Source organism: Rhinoderma darwinii, chromosome 2 (assembly GCF_050947455.1).
Source record: "Rhinoderma darwinii isolate aRhiDar2 chromosome 2, aRhiDar2.hap1, whole genome shotgun sequence".
In the NCBI taxonomy this organism is placed as follows: domain Eukaryota; kingdom Metazoa; phylum Chordata; class Amphibia; order Anura; family Rhinodermatidae; genus Rhinoderma; species Rhinoderma darwinii.
In genome coordinates this window covers 452,077,166-452,096,738 of record NC_134688.1, presented here as the reverse complement: position 1 = coordinate 452,096,738, position 19,573 = coordinate 452,077,166, and the positions used below count along the sequence as shown (strand labels likewise).

General features: G+C 41.0%; 1 protein-coding gene across 4 annotated transcripts in view; it reads left to right on the top strand.

Annotated features, from left to right (window-relative positions):
* Positions 1-19,573, top strand: part of APP (amyloid beta precursor protein) — a 192,020-nt gene that overhangs the window by 51,356 nt on the left and 121,091 nt on the right. For all 4 annotated transcript variants that reach the window (XM_075854518.1, XM_075854517.1, XM_075854520.1 and 1 more), the window contains exon 2: positions 17,691-17,858. In XM_075854518.1, the coding sequence (XP_075710633.1) occupies positions 17,691-17,858 (168 nt within the window). The remainder of the gene's footprint in view (positions 1-17,690; positions 17,859-19,573) is intronic.

The window sequence follows — 19,573 nt, the reverse complement described above, 5'->3', positions numbered from 1 at the left end:
CTTTCGCAACGATAATGCCACAAAAATCGCAACTTAGAAGAAAAAAACCCACCTTATGCTTACCTCTGATGTTCTGCAGGCCGGCCCCCTGGGATGACATTTCATCCCATGTGAACGCTGCAGCCAATTACAGGCTATAGCGGCGGTAACATGGGATGAAACGTCCTCCCAGGAGGCCGGCCTGGATGTCAGAGGGCCAGCCTCCTGCGGTGATGTTTCATCCCATGTGACCGCTGCTGCAGCCAATCACAGTCTTCAGCGGTCTCCTGGGATGAAACGTCATCCCAGCAGGCCGGCTAATGCTGCAGTTTTACGCAGTGGGAATTCCTGGCGAAAATTGGCACTACAATTTGGTGCAGTTTTTCACGTGGAATTCCCTGCGGCCACTGGGGCGGATACGCTGTGTACCTTTTACGCAGCATATCCGCCCCGTGTGAACCCTTATACTGAATGTGTCGTGTATTTAATTTTATTTCCATTAATTAGATTTAAGTGTATAGCTGATAAATGTGTTTGGTCTTTCTTTAATTTTGTGGCTATTTATTTTTTATTAATAAATCCTTCCCTTGGGGGCGGCCATATTCAAGACAAAAATCTTCCTTCCTGCTACTTCCTGTGCAGTCAGTAAAGCAGGGTGTGCGCGCTTTTTGGCAGCTGAAATTAATTGGAGTAAATTGACAGAAATCTCCTAGATTTTGACCGTCTCCAGGAAGTGGAGTAGAGCCCCTCCTTCAGAGAACAGGGGAGATACATACAGAGCCTTATCTCGGTGTATAATGTTGTTATAATACCTTATCTAGGCTTCCAGCCATACAATACAGCTGTCAACTTGCCCAACCTCTAATAATGACATTATTATCCTCATCCTGTGCCTGTATATACAGCAAAGCTGAAAAGTGAGCTACGTAGCACATGAAATATCAGCTCTAGTGACCACTGGGAAAACTTCAATACTTAAAAAAAAAAATTGTGTATAGTCACCGAGAAAATAAATAAAAAAAACGCACACATTTTTTTTTTTTAGATGTGTATAACAAAAACCTGATTTAAATCATTTTGTTTTCTGACGATACATTTCCTTTAATATTGGATATGATGACTCTTTTAGGCTATGTTCACACTGAGTTTTTTGCAGGAGGAAAATTCCTCCTGCAAAAACGGCTCCAGTAGGTTTTTGCACAGTGGTTTGACAAAAACTCGTCAAAACACTCGTCGAGGCGTTTTTTTCCTCTTTCTGACTGATCGAAATGGGGTTTTGGAGGTGGAAACCGCCTCAAGATGGGTCATGACGCTTCTTTTTACCGCGACACGTTTTTTTTACTCGCGGTAAAAAAATTCGTCCAACTCCCATTGAAATCAATGGGAGGCATTTTCGGGCGGTTTTTGACGAGTTTTGCGGCACGGTTTCCCCGTCAAAAAACTCTGTGTGAACAGGGCCTGATTTTGGTGTGTTCTAATATTATTACACTTCAGAACAGTAATTGTTTTCATACTTTTTTATTTTGTGTATATTTTTTATGTCTACTTCTGTTGTGTTTTCACTACTTTACACCATTAATTAACCTGCCAGTAAAGTCTGCGCAGGTAAAATATGTTGCGTCTTTCCCAGTATATTTTTGTATTATTTATAGCAAGCGCTGGGGAAGCGCTGATCCATAAACAGTCTCACTTTGCAGTTGCTGCCTATTAAAATGCAGAGGGAGTTTTTTTGGCTGCACCTGCACGTACTTTTCTGAAGGGAAGCGATTAATCTCTGAGATGTGAATGATACATTGAACTACTTTCGCAGATAGACTGGATCCCCATCTCAGCGCTGATCAGAATTTCAAATAGCCCCTGGAAGCCGATACCCTCTCTGGTCAACGATCCGAGACGGAACAAAATGTCAAATTTTTGGTAGCTTTCATTACACGTTAGAGTAAGTTATTTCATTATTTTGTCCTGGAGGAACCAATGTGTCTTTAGGAACATTTAAAAAAACTTGACTCTACTTTTTGGTGTTGCTCTGAAATTCAATCCGACGATTGTAAAATATACTTTGGACTTTATCTTCTTGAGTCTTAAGTCATGATTAAAATTTCTTGTCATTTGTGTTGCACAACTTTCTCACCTTCGCTCTGGTGCCTTAGGGAATTTATTCGACTCTGTACGGCATCGTATTACCAGCTCTTGCACTGTCTGTAGCAGTGACACGCCCCCTTGCCGTTACACGCCCCCTTGCCGTTACACGCCCCCTTGCCGTTACACGCCTCCTTGCCAGTTCGGCAGAGAAGTACAAGACTGTGATTTCTCGCGAGGGATCAGTCTTGTCCTGCCGAGAGCTGAAGAGTGAGAGTGTGCGCGCACTCGCTATCCTCTCTCCACCTCTTGCTGTGGCACTGTCCGTAGCTGATTGGACAGTGTCACAGCCATAGTAACACACCCCCTTGCCATTACATTGACAGGTCAGGGGGTTATTTAGATATCGGGCGCCAAATGTAACCGCATCGATATCTAAATAACGAAGGAGGGTAGAAAAAAAATGTAAAATGCCCCAGGGTTTGTGCAGCCCTCCCCATTACATGCTGCACTCAGCTGCACGTGTATGGGCAGGTGAAATATTCTCTATAAAAATATGCCCTCAATATCCAGCTAATATAGATATTACGTGGGTCCTGTGTGACAGAGAAACGCAGGACCTGCTCTCAGCCGAGTCGTCGGTTCAGCGGAACTGATGGAATTGGCTGAGAGAACTAAACAGCTTCTATGTATACAGGATACATGGAAGCTGTATTGTAAAAAGTAAAAACATATTTTAATAACCGTAAATTAGAAAAGTCCTTAAAAACGCTAAACACATTGAAAAACATAATCCAGTCAAAGGTGTACATGGCCTTCAAGCACTTTGAGTGGATCATGGTATCCTGCTGTAGTGCAGCCGATCACTTCACATTTTCTCAATATTCTTGTCAGTTTCTTTCACCTTTTAGTATAAAGAGGCGGAGGGCAACTAATGCTCTATCTGTTCCCATTATTTTAAACCCCACTTATTAACACGTATGGGTATGTTCACACAGAGTTTTTTGCAGGCAGAAAATTTTGCCTCAAAATTCTGACTGGAATTTTGAGACCGATTTTGGTCTGCCTGCACGTCGTTCTCCGAGTTTTTCGGCCGTGGGCAAAAAACGCTGCAAAATACGCTTTCTCTGCCTCCCATTGATGTCAATGGGAGGTCAGAGACCTAAATACCCGAAGATAGGGCGTGTCGCTTCATTTTCCCGCAAGACGTTTTCCCACTCGCGGGAAAAAACCGCCTCTGCTTCCCATTGAAATCAATGGGTGGCATTTTCAGCCGTTTTTGGCCCGTTTTCCGGCGCGGTTTCCGCGTCAAAAATGTGTAAAAAAACTGGTCCTATGAAACTTAAAGAGGCTCTGTCACCAGATTCTCAAATCCCTATCTCCTATTGCATGTGATCGGCGCTGCAATGTAAATAACAGTAACGTGTTTTTTTTTTTTTAAAAACGTTCATATTTGGCCAAGTTATGAGCTATTTTATATTTATGCAAATGAGGTTTTAAATGGACAACTGGGCGTTGTGAATAGAAGTGTATGATGCTGACGAATCAGTGACCAATCAGCATCATGCACTCCTCTCCATTCATTTACACAGCACACAGTGTTCTTATTAGAACGATGTGCAGCCGCATACACAAGTGTCCTGATAATGAATACACATGACCTCCAGCCTGGACGTCATGTGTATTCAGAATCCTGACACTTCTGAATCTTTTCTGTGAGATTTCCAGCAAGGGAAACTAAATCTCGTTTACCTCGTAATCTCGCGAGATTACGCGTGGCTTGCTGGAATCTCACAGAAAAGAGTCAGAAGTGTCAGGATTCTGAGTACACATGACGTCCAGGCTGGAGGTCATGTGTATTCATTATCAGGACACTTGTGTATGTGGCTGCACATCGTTCTAGTAAGAACACTATGTGCTGTGTAAATCAATGTAGATGAGTGTATGATGCTGACTGGTCACTGATTGGTCAGCGTCATACACATAAACACGCCCAGTTAAAAACACAATACACGCCCAGTTGGACATACGAAAAAAAACACACCCAGTTCTCCATTTCAAATCTCATTTGCATATATATAAAATTGCTCATAACTTGGCCAAAAATGAACGTTTAAAAAAAAACAAAAAAAAACTTTACTGTTATCTACATTGCAAAAGGGGGGAATATAGTGGTGATGAATCGATCACAATATAGCAGGATGTGTCACGACATTTTGGATGATCATAACTGCTATGGGGTCCTTACCAGTAACCCGATGACCACCTTCAAAGAGAAATTAAAGGACATCCTTGGTCCGGCGAAATCGGATAACCTTATTAATGATATGGAAATGAAATTCATTTTAACAGAGTACCCGCAAACGGCAACGTTTTATAGCTTACCTAAGGTACACAAGGGGGTGAACCCGTTGAAGGGTCGTCCCATTGTATCGGGGATTGAGAGCCTCACACAAAACGCTAGCCTGTACATTGATCAGGTTCTTAGGCCGTTCGTTGTGTCCCTGCCATCCTATGTGAGGGACACAATGGATGTGCTGAGAAAGCTTGAGGGTATACGCTGCGATGGTGAGACTCTATTGGCATCTCTTGACGTTGAGTCCCTATATAGCTCCATTCCACATAATCAGGGGTGTAGAGCTATTGAACACTTCTTGATGGATAAAGGGATACAATACCAGGCCCACAATAAATTTGTGATTGAACTACTTAGGTTTGTCCTAGAACACAACTTCTTTTTATTTGATCAGAAGATCTACCATCAACTCAGAGGAGTAGCCATGGGTAGTCCATGTGCACCCACCTTTGCCAACCTATATCTGGGTTGGTGGGAAAAAGAGGTTGTGTTCAGTGATTTGATGGACAAATGGTCATCATCTATCTTGCTCTGGCTGAGATTCATAGATGATGTCCTTATCCTGTGGACAGGGACCAGGGAAGAATTTAAGGAATTTGTGGAGATCTTGAATGCCAATGAACTAGGTCTTTTCTTTACATCTGAGATTCAAGACACTAGGATCACCTTTCTGGACATTACGATCTCTAAGACGGACATGGGGATTCTGGAGACCAATATGTATCGCAAGGAGACGGCGACCAATAGCCTACTACGGTGGGAAAGCTGGCACCCTTCTAACCTAAAGAGAGGGATACCAAAGGGCCAATACCTCAGGGCACGGAGGAATTGCTCTACCATTACCGATTTTAGGATATCCGCACGTGATCTAGAGAACAGATTTAGACATAGGGGATACCCCAGGGATGTGTTGAGAGGGGCATATCAGAATGCACTTGGGTGCAATAGAGAGGACCTGCTTAACCCAAAACCGAGGGAAACGAATGAAGAACAAATTAGGGTCATTGGTACTTTTGACTCGGCCAACAGAGAGGTCAGGGAAGTGCTCAAACGCTTCTGGGGCATTCTTAAGGCAGATCCAGATGTGGGGGCCATTGTTGGGGACGCCCCGCTCATTACCTATAGAAGGGGACGCAATCTCAGGGACCGACTGGTCCATAGCCATTTACAACCGATGACACCGTGTAATACCTGGCTGGTTAACAGTACCAAAGGGACATACAGATGTGGAACATGCAAAGCCTGTGTGTCCATATTATGTAGCAAGAACTTCACGAGCACCCAAACTGGTAAAACTTTTGACAACAGGTCATTCATAAACTGCAAAACAAAGGGCATTGTTTACTTGATTACCTGTAAGTGTGGCCTACAATATGTGGGTAAGACCAAAAGGGAATTTAGGAGAAGGATTCGGGACCACATTGGGGATGTCAGAAGGAAAGTGGACACCCCGGTATCAAGACACGTGTGGTCCTGCCATGATGGGGATGCTACTGCCCTTTTCTTCCAGGGAATAGAACATGTGAGACCCCTCCTGAGAGGTGGGGACCTGGATAAGAAGATATTACAAAAAGAGGCAGAGTGGATTTTTAGAATGCAGACAATTAACCCTCATGGCATTAACGAACAAATCTCTTATTCTTGTTTCCTTTAATCACATAATGTGACCCTATGGCTTGCTGGGTCATTTAGGGAGTCTTCCATACTTACAATATATGCCACTCCTGGGTATTTGTGGATCAATCGGCCCTTGTCCTCCATGCACACCATGCGTTTTTTTAAACGCGTTTTTCCGCGTTCTAGCTCTCCCGGCTCTTCTGACCCAGTATACTCCTACATCTGATTTTGATACCACTTGAGTATGTTACCAGTTGATTTTTCCTGTGTATCACTGGTCAGTGGGCGCGAGCTGTGCCTGTGCGTGCGATCTTCTAAGGAAAACTGGGACGGGATGATTAACATTGTGGATCGCATCCCCCATACCTTGTATCTAACATACCTTTTCGGCGATGCTATATACGCTGTCTGGATGTATCTGTGATCCCTGGCTGACGTCTGGGATAAAAGGACACTAACTTTGTCACGTTCGAGAGCGTAGTCTCCTACTAAGACGGCTCTCATGAGGACTCACCTCTCCCAATGTACTTACACGGCCTGGTTCTTTCACACTGCCGTGTATTACATTAACTGTATCCGTATGTGTATTGCTGTCGACTGACAGTTCAGGAGCCGCGTCTAGCGTCCCCTAGTTACTATGGACGCGTTCGGCGTTCAGGAACCCTCTCTGGTTGCTAGGTCCAGGGGAGCCGCCGCCGGCACGTCACAGGCTGTCGTGTAGGACGCGGATTGGTGGCTTCCCCCGGGGACGACCTTTTGAGGGCGGGCTCTCAGCCTTTTAAACCATGGGTCTTTTCGGCGCGTGTACGGACAGTGTATTAGAGCCGTGCATGCGCCTGGAGGCTAATAATCAGCACATGAACAGTGCTATCCAGTGCTGTAACATTGCAACTATTGAAACACTTTAGAATTTAACTACAATTTATATCTATGAATCCCTGAGGAAACATCACCTTAAGTGTGATGAGGAAACGCGTAGGATCTATATAGATAGTGATTTTTGGCAAGGATATAGCGGAATTTATACTATTAGCAGGAGAAGTGTTACTTAGGTGTGAGATACATCATTCACTCTGAACCATTTTCTCCTGTCGCAAATCGCTTGCTTTTGCCTGGTCTCGTATCAGTGGCTGGTTGAGCCACAATTTTATAAATACAATTAATAAACTTTACTTTTTAATCGTTCTTTCAGGCGGTGAACTATATTTAACAATATTGGAACGACATTCATTATCAATTTTTCAGTGAATCTATTATCTACATTGCAGCGCCGATCACATGCAATAGGGATTTCAGAATCTGGTGACAGAGCCTCTTTAATGCAATTGTTGAGTATGAATATGTTTTATTACTATTGCTGTGTATGCTGCTATTACTATGTATTTAGCTATTTGGATGACATCAGGTATTCATCTGGGATCAATCAAATAAAGTTACAATAGGACCAATCAGTAGCCAAGCGCTTTTTTTTTTTTTTAAACAAATTGAAAAAAGGGCATTGAAGATGCATTAAAGTGATGTTGGATTTTATTGATGTTAGGTAGCTTATTCAATTTTTAACATTTATTATATTGGATCACTGGGATCTCTATGATTGCTAGACTCCAAGGCAGCCGAGGTGAGGAGGAGTGGTTTGGAGGTTCGGCCAATCGTGCATCCAGCCACTCCAACTGAGCTGAGCGAGCTACTTGATCCTCTCCGTTTAATGGATCAGCAGGGGCCCCAGAGGTTGGGCCTCCACTGATTTAACATTTATTACAGTTCCTGTGGATATTTTATTGGTAGGATTACCCCTTTAATAAAAGGTAGAGCTTTACTTTCATGCATAATGTTTTCTAAGCACAAAAACAGCAGTCCATTAATAAAATTAAGAAAACCTTTATCTACAAGGTATTCAGTGTAAGTAACTGGCAGAGCTGTTAGGGCAGCCATATTGGCCATTATAACGCTTTCTCAAAGCAGATCAAGCAGCTGAATATAATTTTTAGTAACTTTAAAGGGAACCCCTCACATTGAAAAATAGAGCAGGAGGGGCTGAACAGATTGATATATAGTTTTTTGGAATTGTTCAGTATAATTGAGAAGTTATTGATTTATATCCCTACTCATTATGAGTTTAGGAGTCCAGTGGGTGGTCCCACTCAATAATTGACAGCCTACCCTATATGAGTATGACACTGAGGACCGCCCACTGGACTCCTAAGCTGAGAATGAGTAGGGATATAGATCAATAGATTCTAAGTTCTACTGAATCTTTTCTGAATAAACTATATATCAATCTGCTCAGCTCCTCCTGCTCTGTAAGACGCTATCTTCAGATAAGAAAGAATGTTCAATGTGACAGGTTCCCTTTAACAGAAAAGGACATCTCAATGACACAGTATATCTCAGTGGTTTGTTGCATTTTTTCTTGGCACACTAATATTATTTCATGTTTCCTGACCTTCTTTAAAAGTTGCAGAGTTTATGTCAATGTGCCGAAAAAGGGCATTTTTGGGAGGTTTTGTGGACGGGCCGGGGAAGTGCTTAAAATGGCTCATGAATAGGAATTGACATGTTGGCAAGTATGTTAACTTTAGTGATAAGTCAATGTACTGAAATAAATACAGAAACCATGAATATTGTTCACAATCTGGCGATTAGATTTTCTTTAACATTTCCATTTCATGAGGGTGTGTATCACTCGTTCAGCAGGCTCGTGTACGTCTGTCTCATACCAAGTAGCCCGAAAACAGTTAGTCATCAGATCGAGACATCAGCAGAAGCTTTTTACAAGACACAGTTCAGTGCGGATTTGAAAGCTTTCTATGACACAATTTAAATGCACTGGGGAGAGAATAATATCATCTCCATTCCGCTGAGCTCGCATTCGCTCATCTTACTATGTGCATGCTAAATGAAGCTGAGGGAGGTTGCTTTCCCTCCGTAACTCAAAGCTGTGGTAACAAGACCTTGTTGGCTATATCTTAGCGGGGCTTTTTTAAATTTTCTTTAAAAAAAAATTAGCGCGCTGTAAAGAACCCCATGTACAACTATATTTTTAGTCCTGGGAAGTTGGAGACCACCATTTTGTGAACGGTGCAAAGGTTTATATGTAGGCAGTATATTGAAATATTAGAATCAATACATTACTAAAGTTTAAAGGGTTTTTCTCGCCAAGACATCTTCTTTTTAAAAAAAAAAAGACCATCTCATTTTAAGTCTGGCTCCTGGATTCACCCGCAATCACCTTCAGAGGTAGTGTAGTACTACATGGTGCTCATTTAAATGAATGCATGACCATGTATAAGTATAAGGCTGGGACATTTATGACGTAGTCAGCTACTCTCTGCTCTGACTAGGGGGTGGTTGTGAGTGGGAAATCTTCCACTCTGATATCCATGTCCCTCTAAGGCTATGTAAAAAATGTCTATCAGTGTGTTTTGTGGAAGTTTCTTAATACTTTTTATTTAAAAAAAAATGTTTACTTTGAGATACAGCTGCTTTGTATTCTGTATACAGAGCAGCTGTATCTAGCGCTGAAACCTGTATCTGACACGCAGGATTGAGCCGTTACCGATGTGATCGATAACAGGTGGATCCACATGCAGGAACTGCTGATACTGAACCCACCAGTGCCACTGACCTGACGGATACAGGTCTCAGCGCTAGATACAGCTGCTCTGTATACAGAAAACAAAGCAGCTGTATCTCATAAAGTATATATATTTTTTTAATAAAAAGTATTTAGAAAGGTGTACATAGCCTTTAATAAGGCATATGGACAGGTGTTGTCTTTATGAGACCACCTTTGACCCTCAGCAGGGGGCCCTATATGAGCCACAGTGGAGAGCCACCAACAAGCAGTGACTTTCTCTGACAGTCTTGGGTCGTCCATATATTACATAGACAGCTGTTTATCTGAATGGCTGCCATTTACTTCTACAAAAATGAGCAGCCCTTGGTAAAATCAGTTGTGTACCAAAGGTCTCTGCTCTGATATTACAGATCTAACTGAGGTGAGACCTCTCCTTTAAGTTCACAATGTTACTTGCCATAATTAAAAGCTGTTAAGCTTGAAACACGTATGCATGTTTGTTCTGGACTACGGCCCTGAAGAAGACCCTGACCTCACTGTCCACATATGGACAGAGATGTCCAAAGCTACAATACCGGAGTTCCCGGCCAGAGCATCGTAAGTTCTCTGGCCGGCACTCCAGCCCTGGGAAAGCCCTTGAAGTCACTGTCCATATATGGACAGTGATGTCAAGAGCTTTATGATGCCGTATTCCCCAGCCAGAGGGTCAGCGAGGCTCTGGCTGGGGATTCCGGCCCTAGAGAAGCTGCTTACATCACCATCTATATATGGACAGTGATGACAGGAGATTCTCCAAGGCCAAAGTCTGCAGGCAGAGCGCTTCTGAGGCTCTGCCAGGGGACTCCTGACATGGACAGTGATGTCGGGAGCTTCCCAACGTATAATGTTAATGTAAACCTGTGACGAGTGCCATACCGTGACATCCGTCACCCACAGACTCCCTTGTTACATTTTTTTTTTACTAAAGATCTGAGGCATATAGAGGAACAGTAGAGGCCCCATGAACTTGAATTCGGCTCTGTCATGAGGCCTAAGTTCATTAGTCCCGTGAGTAGTCTAGAAAAGGGCTTATTGAAGTATGGACCACAACCCATCTACTTGCTTACCTGGGACATGGGGTACCTGGCTACGTTTGTGGTAAAGCTGAATAACCTCATATGGAGTGTGTTGTTTGCCTGGGACCTAGTCTGCTAGAAAGTACACCGATATTTTGAAGAAATTCTCAGCACAGACAAAGATTGCTATATTTTTATTTCCTTCCGTGTTGTACTACTGTCTTGGAGCCTTATATTGTACGTTATATTTCTTTATATGTTTTTATCATGTGGTGATCTATTCCATTAGTGTTTCCTTTTGTTGTGTCCTGCAAATAATCCTACCGATGTAAATATGATGTATTGTGTCTCTACATATTTATTGTCTGCGGCAAGAAGACACAACCCTATAAAATGTATCTGTTCTGTGATATATCTGCTTCTTCCACCGCAGTGCCACACATTGTATTTATGATGGACCTTTCATAGTGTTTGCCAGCGCTGTATGTTAGCCAGGGTTGGGGTGAGGAAAGCTGCAATTTATAGGTACGGGAAATAACTTAAATCTGTCTGATTTGTACAAAATAGCACAGAGAATATTTTCAGGGGTATTTTATTGTGGCTAGCGTAAGTTTTCCATGGGTACAGAAGATATGTTTCAATGAACTGAAAGACCTTCACTTCTGCAAGTTTGTAGCGACCATAGATCAGTGCCATTCTGATAGTGATAAGAACAGACAATTGATTTAGTACAAGGATCATTTTGTTTATTGAACTGTGTGTCTGGACAGTAGAAGTAGCAAAGGACTAGCTTTAAATGGCCATAGACCTTAGAATATTTAAAGTTTGCTCCCGAGAGTCATGCCAGATATATGTCTGCGCAACAATGGACAGCTTGGACTCTTTCAGACATAAATCATCCAATATTGTCTGTGACCAACTGGTAGACAAGTTCAGTTTTTTTTTTTGGGTGTGAAGTCTGTGTCAGTGGAGACTCGTAATTATGGAGCCATTGCCCAACTTCAGGGGGCTTCGATATCTTTATCAGTCTGATGTGTTGGTAAAGGTAGTGGCTCAATGGCCAGTACGGGCAACTAGACTTTAATGTCCAAATGCCAGCATTACATGTGTCATGAATTTGACACTATTTATATCTCCATTACTTCAGGTAACATCCAATATTTGACTGTTTGTGGGACTGTTCTAGGTGGTTCAACCTACTATTTTGTTGCTTTCCTTGATTTTTGGGTAATTACTGTTCCTGCATCCTCCAGCATAGCCGGTTATCACCTATTATACTCAGGACGAGAATTGGAAGTTTCAGCCTAGAAATCGTGATATTACAGTAACTTCATTGGTATACTCTAAATTTGAATAGATTAAAAGATTTACACCCATTCAGATGAAAGTTCTGATTACTGTTTAATTAAAATGGTCTTCTAATGTAGAAAACTAATTTTTTTAATGTCCTATTATGGACAATCTAAGTTAATAGAGGGGAGTCCTTTCTTCGAAACTTCTGACTATTAGCCAAAGTGGATAAAGGGCACCTCTCACTTTGTAAAGGACCTGGCACATCCGTGCATGACGTGAGCAGCCAATTTATTTTAATGGACACCATGTAATTCTCAATTTCTCCTCTGGTGGCACTGCAGGGAAAATGCTCATATTTTGAGAGGTCCCCCCAATGGATTGCAGTTGATTGCTGGGGGTCCGGCAGCGGAAGAAACGATTCATCCCAATTGTAGTAGGATTTTATTTTTTCATTGCCTTTTATAAGAAAGTATTGACCAGTATGTTATTAAATGATACAATAGTAGTGATCAGCAAACAGTCTTCTTATTAGCCTAGGTACAAAGGTTTATATAATTTTTCCAGCATTTGACATGTTGGTATTCCACTTGGTCTCGGGCGTGATTAATGATGCTTATGTTGGTATAGCTATGCCCTGGTGAATATAGCGTTTGCCTATCAGAATGTTGAGTAACACATTGCGGTTGAGCCATCAGAAAAGTGGTTAAATAGCAAATAAAGATGTTTGAGAAGCTCTCGTGAATTAATTTTTACAAGTACGTCAAAACAACAGATGACAAGTGGACTAAATCATAAAGTCGCAGAATTTATGTAGATTAGACTTCAACATAAAGAAGATTGATCGTCATTCCGGCAAGCTGGAGACTGATAAGACATAGGAACAGATGGCTGAAAAACAAAGTGTGATTCCCAACAAAGTACTTCATAATGAATAAACACTGCTGGTAAATAAAGCATTTGTCGAAAATGTGCGTCTAGCTTGTCATAGACATTCGAGACAAATGGGGGTCCACTGTGATATTTGATGACTACATTTGCAGCTCTGCCATATCCGATCTCATTGCCTCATAGCTCTGCCCACATATGAACCTGCCAGATGGGCATCATTAAAAGATGTAGGAAATGAACCATTCGTTAACAATTTAAAAATCTTTACTCTTAGATTTAAAGGGGTTGTCCATGATTGGAAAAAACATGGTTACTTTCTTCAAAAGCAGCACCACACCTGTCCATGGGTTGTTTCTGGTATTGCATCTTCGCTCAATTAAAGTGAATGAGGCTAAGCTACAATACCCCACACAACCTGTGGACAGAGGGGGTGCTGTTTTTGATATGCTGCAGGCTATGTTTTTCTACTACTGGACATCCTCTCTAAGGCCTCAAGCTCAGGGCAAAGATAAGTCCACTGAGCCTGTATGGCGGCACATTGACACCCTGCGGCTCCACGCTATGGTGCTATAGGCACTGCATGCGCCACCATGTGGTGCCCCTTGAAGTTTCATATTTTCCCCTAGATGCAATACTTATAGAGAATTCCTCCCTAAAACAGCATTCAATGGAGCATGCAATAATTTTACTCATATGAATCCATGAATCCTCTGTGCGCCTCCTTAAGGTCTAGCTTCTAAGGCCTAAGTAAACCGCTAATTTTGGTGAGGGGAGGTTGCCGTTGGCTACTCATTTTCCTTGCAGTAGCTACTACGAGGGAAATGTAATATTACATCCCATGTTTCAAACGAATAGACCAAGCTCAACAAGAGCAGTTCCGAGCGGGGAACCCCATCTATGACGTCTATTTTCCATAATAGACCATATATGAAAAGCGGTTGCCAATATGAGAGAACCAGTTTTAGGGTATGTTCACACGAGGTCATTACGTCCGTAATTGACGGACGTATTTCGGCCGCAAGTACCGGACCGAACACAGTGCAGGGAGTTATGTACGACGCTTGGAGTCCCTGCCTCTCCGTGGAACTACTGTCCCGTACTGAAAACATGATTACAGTACGGGATAGTTGTCCGGCAGCGAGGCAGGGACTCCTAGCATCGTACATAACTATGATGCTAGGAGCCCGGCTCCCTGCACTGTGTTCGGTCCGGGACTTGCGGCCGAAATATACGTCCGTCAATTACGGACTTAATGACCTCGTGTGAACATACCCTTAAGGTTAAAAAAATCTGACCAATTCTATCCGCTATCCTTTTTTCTTTGCGTCTGAATATCACAAACATTTTGAGAAATGTTCATTTCATCAGTAAAAGCCATTTTAAATTATTAAGCCATATTAAAATTTAAAGTACAACACAAATGAGCCTTTGGGAAAGATATTCTTAATTTTCCTAAATTGCCTTGGTAGGATCTGCTTCTATTTTTGTGAAGAAAAAAAATATATACACACACACACAACTGAAAAAATGTTATATGACTGCCGCTTAGTACAAATGAAATATACATCATTTGATATATACATATTTGGTATCCCCAAAAATGTACCAGGTCACTGATGCTCCTTAGAATGTTTGTTGGCTACTTAAAGGCACAATAAACCTAAAAATGAACAGTTGAACTAAACCGAATAAAACTTGTCCCCTGTGTTTGGGAGTCTGCAGAATTTCCTACATAATTCTGAATCAGTTTGGTGGAAATCATGAAAAGTTCTCAAGTGTTCATTTTCTACTGATCCCTTCGATTTTTTGCTGACGGCTGAGGAGGCAGATCTTATCCTAGGGGGCGGAGCTTAGCATTGTTGTATAGACAGATCGGGGGAGGACTTGTGAGAAGGGAAAAAGCTGAAGATCTGGAACATATATGAGAATTCTTTATACATTTCTCATAATTTTCAATACAATTTCAGACAGATTAGGATTATATGAGAGTAGATTTGCTGGAATTTAAAAAATTAAAAACACTTTTTTTTTTCTTTTCTACATTTGGTGTTTTCTTTTAATTTTGTCTTTCTGACTCCAGGCTTAGTTTTTCATAGTTTTTAGGCCCTGTTCACACAGTTTTTGCAGGCAGAAAAATCTTGAAGTTTCAGGCAGATTTTGACCTGCCTGTACGCCGTTCGGTCGCGACGATTGAGCATCGGGGGTAAAAAAAAAAAACGTATATGAAAAAATCATCCCTTTCCCCCCATATATAGAGTAAAAAAAAAAACGCTTTCTCTGCCTTTTATTGATGACAATCGGAGGTCAGAGATAGAAACGCCCGAAGATGGGGCATGCCGCTTGAAATCAATGGGAGGCGTTTTCTGACTATCTTTGGCGCAGTTTCTGCATCAAAAAACGTGATGAAAAACTGTGTGAACACTCCCTTACACCTTGCTATTGGAGAACACAGTATGGCTCAGTATATACTTGTATTGTCTGTGCAATTTCAGACATTTCTGTGTTTTTCTTCGTTTTTTTTATTTTCCTTAAATATTAGGAGGCAGCAGTTTTACTCCTATTATTCTTTTTTATTTCTCCAAGGCAATTTTCCACAGAGAGCAATTTTATGCCATTTATAGAAAGCCTTTTATCGAGAGCATTTTAAGATGGGCAAAAATCCTTAATCACTGAATGGCAAGTTGTCCCCTTTGCCGGTTTCTGTCATTAAAATGTATATTCACTGAACAATGTTTTGAATATGAAATTGTAATACTCTTAACTCGGATTACATCGAGTGTTCATTGAATTGCCCCAGCAGGAAACCCATAGAAAGTGGAATATATTATACCGTGGGAGTCGGCATTACCATAATATTGGGCGTTTGTAGACAGTGAATATGCTGTATTATGATTTATTTGCCAAATGTCACTGAACATTTTTTTTATTCTTTTCACTTTATTCAATTTTTTTTGTTACTGTTTTCTGTGTTGGAATTTTTGGTTGAAAGTCTTTTTACAGGTATAGACTCCATTGCGTGGTCTGCAAATCCTTTTGTGTGTATGTTGGTTATCTAAAATTTAGGGTAACATCCTCATTGTGGGGTTTAGCTCTTCTATTTCAACATAAGTTGGATGAGATGTGCGATTTTATTAGAGTTGTTGGAATCATTTTTTTTTAATTTGTCTCAATTAACGGCGTCCTCCAGGAACATATAAATAACATATACACTAAACGTCATACTTTTTAAAGTTCCTACGTTCTAGTAGGTATTGTCCCAATTTTTTGAGAGCTCAAGCTATACTTTTTTATTTTTTTAGTTCTAAAAGTTTTCTGTTAATTTACCCCGTTCCTTTCTTGGTAAGTCTCTTTTTAGGAGGGGTGTTCTCAAATAGAAAGAATCTCAGGTATCCACCTAATTCAGACTTTTAAGCATTATGGCTAGTGCCTTTCTTTATAACGGGCGACTTCGAAGCTCGTTGTATAAATTTATACAAAAAGTCAACTAATATACTTTTTGAGTAACTAAAGGGGTTGTTTTGGTTTCAGCAAATAAATGTTACTTTTTGTATAATTAAAACTTCTAACATTGTTTAACATATTATAATTCCTCACGTTGTTCAATATCTCTGCTTGTTGTTATTCAGTAGGAACATTCATTGTTTACTTCCAGTGGATAAAATTACCATCATGAAAATTAATGTTCCTACAGAATAACAACAAGCAGAGATCTTGAAAACGGTGAGGAATTCATACACAAAGTATATTGGGAAATTGTATAACTTTTAATTATACAAAAAAATAACACTAATTTTACCATATATATATATATACTCAAATGTCGTATCCGTATCAAGGCTAGTACACTTCTACTGCTCAATTATTTAATACACATTAGGCATTGATACACATTATTTTACATTTGATATGCTCTGTGTCTCTCCTATCGATGGGGGTCCTAGCAGACAAATCAACATACCATAAAGGGGTATTGTGGTTCCAGCAAGATGTTTATTGTATCATAAAAATTTATAACATTTTCAGTAAACTTTCTGTATCCATTCCTCATGGTTTTCAATATCTCTGTCATTCTATGTAAGGGCAGCATATTACAGCCACTAGTCTGTACTCGTAGTAGTCCAAATGGCACATAAAAATGTTATGCAGTTTGGCTAATCGGAACGCTTAAAGAATACAGCGGACTCCTAGTTAGGAGTCCGCTGTATTCATTAATGAAGCGCTCCCCCTACCCCGCCCCGCAACCCATCAGTCACCACATAGAGGGGCGGGGAGGGGGGAGCTGTTCCCTCATGTGGACTCATAAATGTGATTGCGGTCTATTCTTTCAGTGCTCCTATTACCCAAACGGCATAAGATTTTTTGTGCCGCTTGGACTACTAGAAGTCCGGACCTGTAGCTGTAATTTGCTGCACTTATATATTAGGCTGACCGATCCTCTTTAAGATTCCGCTTCTAGTCTCTGAACTTTCAATCTGTACAGGGCGTCTGTTTGTTTCTTCCTCTCTTGACCCTACGTACGATCCTCTGTCTTTGGTTTGACAATCCTTTTGAAGCTTTTAAGTGCAGTATAAATTCATAATGAAGATTGCAGGTTTTAGTGTCCTGAAGAAAAGTTTTTGTGGCCATAGTTTCTTTGAAAACTTGATTTTTTAAAAGGGATACCATCAATGAGGTCACACCAGCACAACTGGCAGTCAACCAAACCATGATTCCTGTGTGCCACCCACCAGCTTCTCTATTCTGATGTGTGCAAGTTACGCTATAAAATCATTTAACCACAAGTTCTAAAAATGTTGCAGCGGGTCTAGTATTTTCCATGTTGTAATTGCTTGGTTTTCTTTCCTAGGTCCCTGCAGATGGGAACGCTGGACTGCTGGCTGAGCCACAGATTGCGATGTTCTGCGGCAAACTCAACATGCACATGAATGTTCAGAATGGGAAGTGGGAGACAGATGCTTCTGGCACAAAGACCTGCATTGGGACCAAGGAGGGCATCCTGCAGTACTGTCAGGAGGTATGTGCCTGCTTTCAAAGCACTCGGGATGGGCAATTTAATTCAATAGGTGATATGGGTGGATTTTTCTTATTATAAAGTATTAGTATCATTTCCTTACAAGAAGTAGCCAGAAATTATGTTCATGAAAATTTTTGCACACTTTCTACAGAAGAAATCTTGGACTGGTCTTGAATTAAATCCTGTATCATAATCCAGAGCTGCATTCACAATTCTGCTTGTTGTTAAAATCAGGCCCCCCTAACAGACTAGTTGATCTGTTATAATAATGTTGAAGCGTGAGCGAAGGGGCCACTGTGCTTAACAGACTGCTGTCTTCAGCTTCCATAGACCACTATTACTCATGTATCTACACATATATTAACACATTCACTACATACAATAAATACAAACCCTAACTGTATACTATATAGTACATGAAATACAGGCTTCCAGGATCCTTGCGTCCTGAGCAGTCTGTCATTTTTCTCTTACTGTAATCCACCCCTGACATATCAAGTATTATTATTAGTATTATAGTACCAATCATCCAGTATTTTATGGTTCCCCTGAACCTCAGCCCCTGAAATTTCCACATATATGGAGCTCATTGTGGCAGGAAAAATTCACGACAACTTGTGAAAGTATTCATTTCTGAACAATAGTTCTCAGTATATATACTGACATCATCTACAATGCATCCCATAAAGATATTGAACCAGCAGGGCCTGCTGGAAATATGAGCTCAGAGCACAGAAAACGCAGCTCTGGATGAGAATGCACAAGTGATGTAAATGAGGAAGTGAATCACATAGTTATACTGTACAAAGATGAACCTATATTTTAAAGGTTTTCACTGATCTAGATTTTTACTATTGCAAAGAGACCCATGCAGTGAAAGTGAACAATTATTTATATCTGTTGCTTATATAGCGCCAACATATTCCGCACCGCTGTACAAAGATTCATTCACATCAGTTACTGTGCGCATTGGGGCTCACCATCTAATTTTCCTCTCTTGGCAAAACACACGTTACGTACCTCTCAGTAGGTTTGTGGGTGGAAAGCAGAGAACCTGGAGGAAACCCATTCAGCCACAGGGAGAACATATAATATCCATGCAGATGTTGTCCTTGGTCAGACTCGAATCCAGGACTGCAGCGTTGCAAGTAAACCATGCTAACCGCTGAACCACCGTACTGCCAATATTTGCGTTCATGGGTCTGTGTAATTGCTTTGGTTCTACAAAATAGTGGAAAGGGAGCGGAAAAGAAATAATACAAAATAATTATTTCGAAAATTGTAAAAATTATTTTACATACGAAAAACATCTTCTCATCATCCAATATACCCCATAGAGAGAGAGAAAAACAATAAAAATTTCAGTAAGCCTTTTAAGATGCAAAATTGTACGTTTCCTCCATTATTAACCTGGCTCTTCTCGAGTGCACAGCGTTTTACACACACATTAACTTTCTCCTATGGTGAAGCAGATTTACGGCACATTAAATAAGTTGTATCCACTAATATAATTATTATTCCTTCCTTGCTCTCTGCTCTTGGTGAGTGGCACTGAGCCATGACGGACTGTTCCACCTTCTTAATCTGTGCGGACAACCAGTTATGAAAATTAGCTCTCCGAGAACTGTAGGAATTCTAATAATAAACCTGACATTGTGAAGAGCTCTCAGGGAATGATGGTTATTGAGGCTACGGTCACACCACGTTTTGTCACT